The sequence below is a fragment of the Phaseolus vulgaris genome, chromosome 2, assembly GCF_051622355.1.
Source record: "Phaseolus vulgaris cultivar YP4 chromosome 2, ASM5162235v1, whole genome shotgun sequence".
Classification (NCBI taxonomy): Eukaryota; Viridiplantae; Streptophyta; class Magnoliopsida; order Fabales; family Fabaceae; genus Phaseolus; species Phaseolus vulgaris.
Genome location: NC_143499.1, coordinates 26,709,806 through 26,714,912, shown reverse-complemented (window position 1 = coordinate 26,714,912; position 5,107 = coordinate 26,709,806). Strand labels below are relative to the sequence as shown.

General features: G+C 33.3%; 1 protein-coding gene across 1 annotated transcript; it reads left to right on the top strand.

Annotated features, from left to right (window-relative positions):
• Positions 1–2,211: 2,211 nt before the first annotated feature.
• Positions 2,212–4,718, top strand: LOC137811127 (trihelix transcription factor GT-3b). Its single transcript, XM_068612728.2, has 2 exons — positions 2,212–2,767; positions 3,803–4,718. The coding sequence occupies exons 1-2, from the start codon at positions 2,441–2,443 to the stop codon at positions 4,403–4,405; spliced, it is 930 nt and encodes a 309-aa protein (XP_068468829.2). The 5' UTR covers positions 2,212–2,440; the 3' UTR covers positions 4,406–4,718.
• Positions 4,719–5,107: the final 389 nt, after the last annotated feature.

Genomic DNA, 5,107 nt, shown 5'->3' with positions numbered 1-5,107 from the left:
ATTTTATGTCAGTTGTATATTTCTGCAGTTTTCATTTTAATTATTTTCATCTTTGATCCAAATACAGCAACCACTATTTAACCATACATACTCAACTGATAATTATTTTATATGTAACATTTTCATGAATCAAGATTTGGTTTTTATAATTTATATTTGCTTGGATATCATGCTTTTGTTGTTAAATAAGGCCTTTTCATTTATGCTGCACTAGTTGGTACAAATTTAATTAAATAAAGAAGTTTAAAATTACTTAGTTCTTTTCATTGAAACAGATAACAAATAAGTTAGTTATTCTGATTAAATGAAGTCGTATTTTAGGATTTTGTTTGATAGCTGTTACATAACTATAAAAATAAATTTAATTTGAAAAAATCAAAATAAACTAAGTTAAAAGATGGTGATCTAAATTAATAAAATCATTTTTTGTCTGTACAAATCTAAAATCTAAATGAGTTTAAATCGAGTTGATTTATATACAACTTCTTTTTACAAAATAATTATTATTTAAAAAATAAAAGTAATATCAATTTTTTAAAAAACATATACATATATTATAGTTTATATTTATTTATACTTAAAATAGTTATATTTAAAATTAAAATTCAATAATATGACTTGAATTTTAAAAATATATATTAATTTTTTTTATTTAAATTAATTTGATTTTTTTTTAAATAAGGCAAATTGGTCAATTAGCACAATATAAAATAGCATCAGACAAAATAGCATTTCATTCCGTGCCTCTATGGTTTGCAGCTGCATAGCATAGAGATGGTGAAATGTCAAAAATACCTCCAACGCATGTTTATAAAATAACTATATTTTGAACTTGGGTTATAATTTTGAAAGATTATAGAAAGATGATAGATTGAAGTTATTTTAAAGTTTTGTTTACATTTTTTAATGTATATATTTCTGAATCTGATCCTAAAAATACATATTTCAGAATATATATTTTTAAAAAATAAAATTATAAATTTAATTTTATGGGAACAGAATGCAATGGTGGTGATAAAGAAAGGTATAATCCATTTAAAAATCACACCAACCTAATCCCATACAAATCTATTAAGTTGACTTATAGTTCAGATTGACAAACCTGCATTATAAGTCTAAAATCGTATCTTCTAGATAGAATAAGGCAATTTTTTCATGATGTATCTTCTTTTTCTATTTTTTTTAATTTTAATAATATCTTTATTAATATAATTGAGAATGTGTGTTTTTTTTTTTTTACGTGATGGTAATTAACCGTGTGAACGTTGGTGGTTATAGTAAGTTTTGTATTTTAAGGTGATTGTGTTTTTATTAGTTTTATTTTTTACTTTTTTAAAGTTACAAAATTTAGAAAAATAGAGTATAAAATTAAAAAAAAAATTATTTGCATACTGAAAAATGTTGAATCCAACAAATATTCTCGCCAACTGTCTCTTATATACTTAATTAATGAAATTGCTCTCTTAAAAGTGACTGAAAAAAATTGAAAGTGTGGTGAATAGAAAGAAGATATGAGAGTGTTGGATACAATTGACATTATTTAAAATATAAAATTATACTTTATATCAGATTATTTAAAATATTTGTTCAAAATCATCTTAAACAAAACAAGGAAGCCCATAAGCTGATTTGGGCCTGAAGCCCAAATTGAATTAATTCTATAGAAAAAGTAACAATTTAAAATTTAAAATTAAATTTGCAATAGAAATTTAAATTTAGTGGTTGCTAATGAATAAGCTGATTAAAATATTTATTAAAGTGTATTGTAAACAGACCATTTGATGAATACTCTTATAATCTGCTCCACTTTTGAAGATTGAGAACATTCTAGCAACTAAGAAAATCTTGAGTTGGCGGTCATAGCACATATTTTGACAAAGAGGAAACCTCTGTTTCGAACATTACATCATCACTTCCAAAATTTCAACTTCTTTAAATACCAGAATACAGTGTCAGTGCAGATAAATACACCAGAGTGTTTTTATCTTTAATAAATAAAAAATAGTTCAAAATATTAAAATATATTAAATTAGAGTGAAATGTGTAATAGATTTAAAAGACAAAATTTCTTTTAAGTATTATTTTTAATTTGGTTAATTCCAAATTCAGTTGCATCCACCCAGAGACGGCGTAACCCTTACACCGACAACGGAGAATGGGAAACGTGAATTAAATGAAGGGACAAAAGCGTAAAACTGTTTCCCGTTTTGAGGAGGCAGATTTTCACACGTAGGTATCGATAGTCAACGATTCCTGTCTTGTCCACAAAGCAAACTCGGAAAACGGAAAAGTAATTGAAAAAAGAACGAAAAACAAAAAGGATATTTTTTCCGAGGCTTCCACCAGCTCCAGTGCAGCATTTCCATTCTTGAGTTTTCGCATTTCCAAAACCCTAAACACGAATTCACATTGAAACCACGTCGTGGTGGCCAAGAGCTCAATGTTCGGTGGCGGAGGGGAGGACGCGTTGGCGGCACGGCTTGGCATGGTCACGCCGTCGCTGCTGAACCCGGCGACGCCGTTGGTGATGTCCGGAGAGGTGTCGGCGGTGGTGAGGGAGGAGAGGGCACCGGCGCAGCCGCAGTGGAGCCAGCAGGAGACGCGGGAGTTCATAGCGATACGCGCGGAGCTGGAGAGGGACTTCACTGCGTCGAAGCGGAACAAGACGCTTTGGGAAGTGGTGAGTTCGAAGATGAGGGAGAGAGGGTTCAGGAGGAGCCCTGAACAGTGCAAATGCAAGTGGAAGAACCTCGTTAATCGCTATAAGGTCTTTCTCTCCTTCTATTTCTTATGATTTTGTGGCTGTTGTCGATTTCGTTTGTTTATTTGTGGAGTTTTCATTGTTCATGATTTTGGAGCAGAGTTTGGCATTGCTGTTATCTCGTTGAATCTTTTTGTTGATGTTCAATTTGACTGTTTTGCTGCCAACTGGAGTAATGAGTGATATAATGTGATTTTCATTTGAATTATTTCAGACATGATAGAATGTGATTGGAAGGTAAATTGCTAACTAACACGCCATTTGGAGTGTATTTAGGTGGAAGGGAGAGATAGGAGTGAGAGAGATGCAAAGTGTTCGATAGATGTGATAGTAAAGATGAGATAGACATGGAAAAGGAAATGGAAGAAAAAGTAAATATATGTTTATTATGACAACTCTATGATGCTTGTGACAACTAAGTATGATCTATTGAATTGTTTAAGTTCATCTATACGAAACTCTGTTCATATGCTCAAAGGGTCGGGAGGGAATATGTAAAGTTCGTGGCTTAGATTCAACTGAATGGCCCATATCCAATGGATCGTGTTAATGGCCCATATCCAATGGATCGTGTTTGATGCAGGGCATTATATGTTGAGAGTTGAGTCTTTGCTAAAAGTTTAAGCTTTTGGTATGGTCATAATCGCTATTGATCATATAATTTATGACGTATGTGGTTATAGGGTGTGCAATGTGCTAGCTAGAGTTTAGCAGCGTGTTTGTTTTTCTGGCTGAATTGGTCCTGGACCCGTGTTTATCTAAAAGCTACAATTTATTGCTTCCCAGTAAACAGTGATTTAGAATGTGAGCCAGCGAAATACAAGTGTATCCAAATATGCTGTAGGCCAAACTTTAAGAAACCCCACTCTTACTGTGGTCATGTGGAAAAAAATCCTATAGGGAGTTTGTATGTATGGTTGAGCGACTTTATTTTGCTTTGCATTGGTGCAAACAAAATTCCTTTGAAAATGCAGAAAAGACATATCTCAAAGATGGAAGTGTTCACTTTACTCAGTAAATTAAGTGGTAATATTTTTGCAGGGAAAAGAGACATCTGACCCAGAGCATAGCAGGCAATGTCCATTTTTTGAAGAATTGCATGCAGTCTTTACCCAAAGGGCACATAATATGCAACGATTACTTCTTGAATCTGAAACTCGCTCAGCTCAAACCAAGAAAGGAGTGAAAAGATCAAGTGGAGACCGATCTTCAGAGGAACTCTCAGAAGATGAAGACGAGGTTGAATATGACAGCGAAGAGGAAAAACCTTCTAGAAGCAATACCCGCAAAAAGAAAGTTGACAAAGTTGGAATAGATAAGTCTTCTTCAAGGGCCAACAATTCATCGCATGCTGTCAGTAGTAGTACTAGTAGTATTCAGGAAATGCTAAAGGAATTTTTCCAGCACCAGCTAAGGATGGAGATGAAGTGGAGGGAGATGATGGAGAGACGAGCTCATGAAAGACAGTTGTTTGAACAGGAATGGAGGCAGTCGATGGAGAAGCTTGAGCGGGAGAGATTAATTATTGAGCAGGCATGGAGGGAGAGAGAAGAACAGAGGAGAATGAGAGAAGAGAGTAGGGCGGAAAAAAGAGATGCTTTATTGACGACCCTTTTGAACAAACTCATTAATGAATCTACCTAACTGAAGCAAATGGCTTGGGTTCCTTACTGATTACTTTGTTGTTTCTATTTATGTATGATTCTAAGTATAGCACAGAATGGACCAAATTTTACAGTAGCTTTCGATTAAGGAGAATTTTAGAAAGGAGAATATGGATGATGAAAGGAGTATTTATAGGGGTATATGAACATTTTATCTTGAAAATTGATACAGAAAGTTTTTATATGAACTTTCATTTAGGGATACTTCTGTTTGGCATTATGTTATGAGACATGTAACTAAAAACAGGTATTGTTTACAGTTTGTTGTATAATAGTTGATAAATTTTATTTTATTTTTCTATGGAATTATCCCGATGTGATTGAGATGAAATTTTAACATCATGATCATGAAAATGTATATGTTTTTAGCTTTCAATGTTTAACAATAATACCTCCTAAGTTTTGGTGTTGGATATTGTTGCCCGTAACTGCCATATAGCATGTATTGTTCATCATTGCTTTTCTCCCTGTATTATGCTCTGAAAAGAATTGAAGGTGCTAGTTCTGACATAGAATTTTGTGAAAGTGGTAGCTAATCTTTCCTATTTGTCAAGATTCACCCTACAATGCAAAAGCGCCAAAGTAAACTCCCCAACGGGCTGGTTCGTCCTGCACTTGGCCCGTCTCGCATAAAATTTGCGGGTTGATTTTTCTAGCCCGCTCCGCATAAAGGATGGCTCGC

What these genes read in the sequence shown, in the direction of transcription:
- LOC137811127 (XM_068612728.2), top strand. Translation starts at nt 2,441, where the DNA reads ATGTTCGGTGGCGGAGGGGAGGACGCGTTGGCGGCACGGCTTGGCATG. An exon ending in ACCTCGTTAATCGCTATAAG is followed by an intron (nt 2,768 to 3,802) that starts GTCTTTCTCTCC and finishes ATATTTTTGCAG; the next exon opens with GGAAAAGAGACATCTGACCC.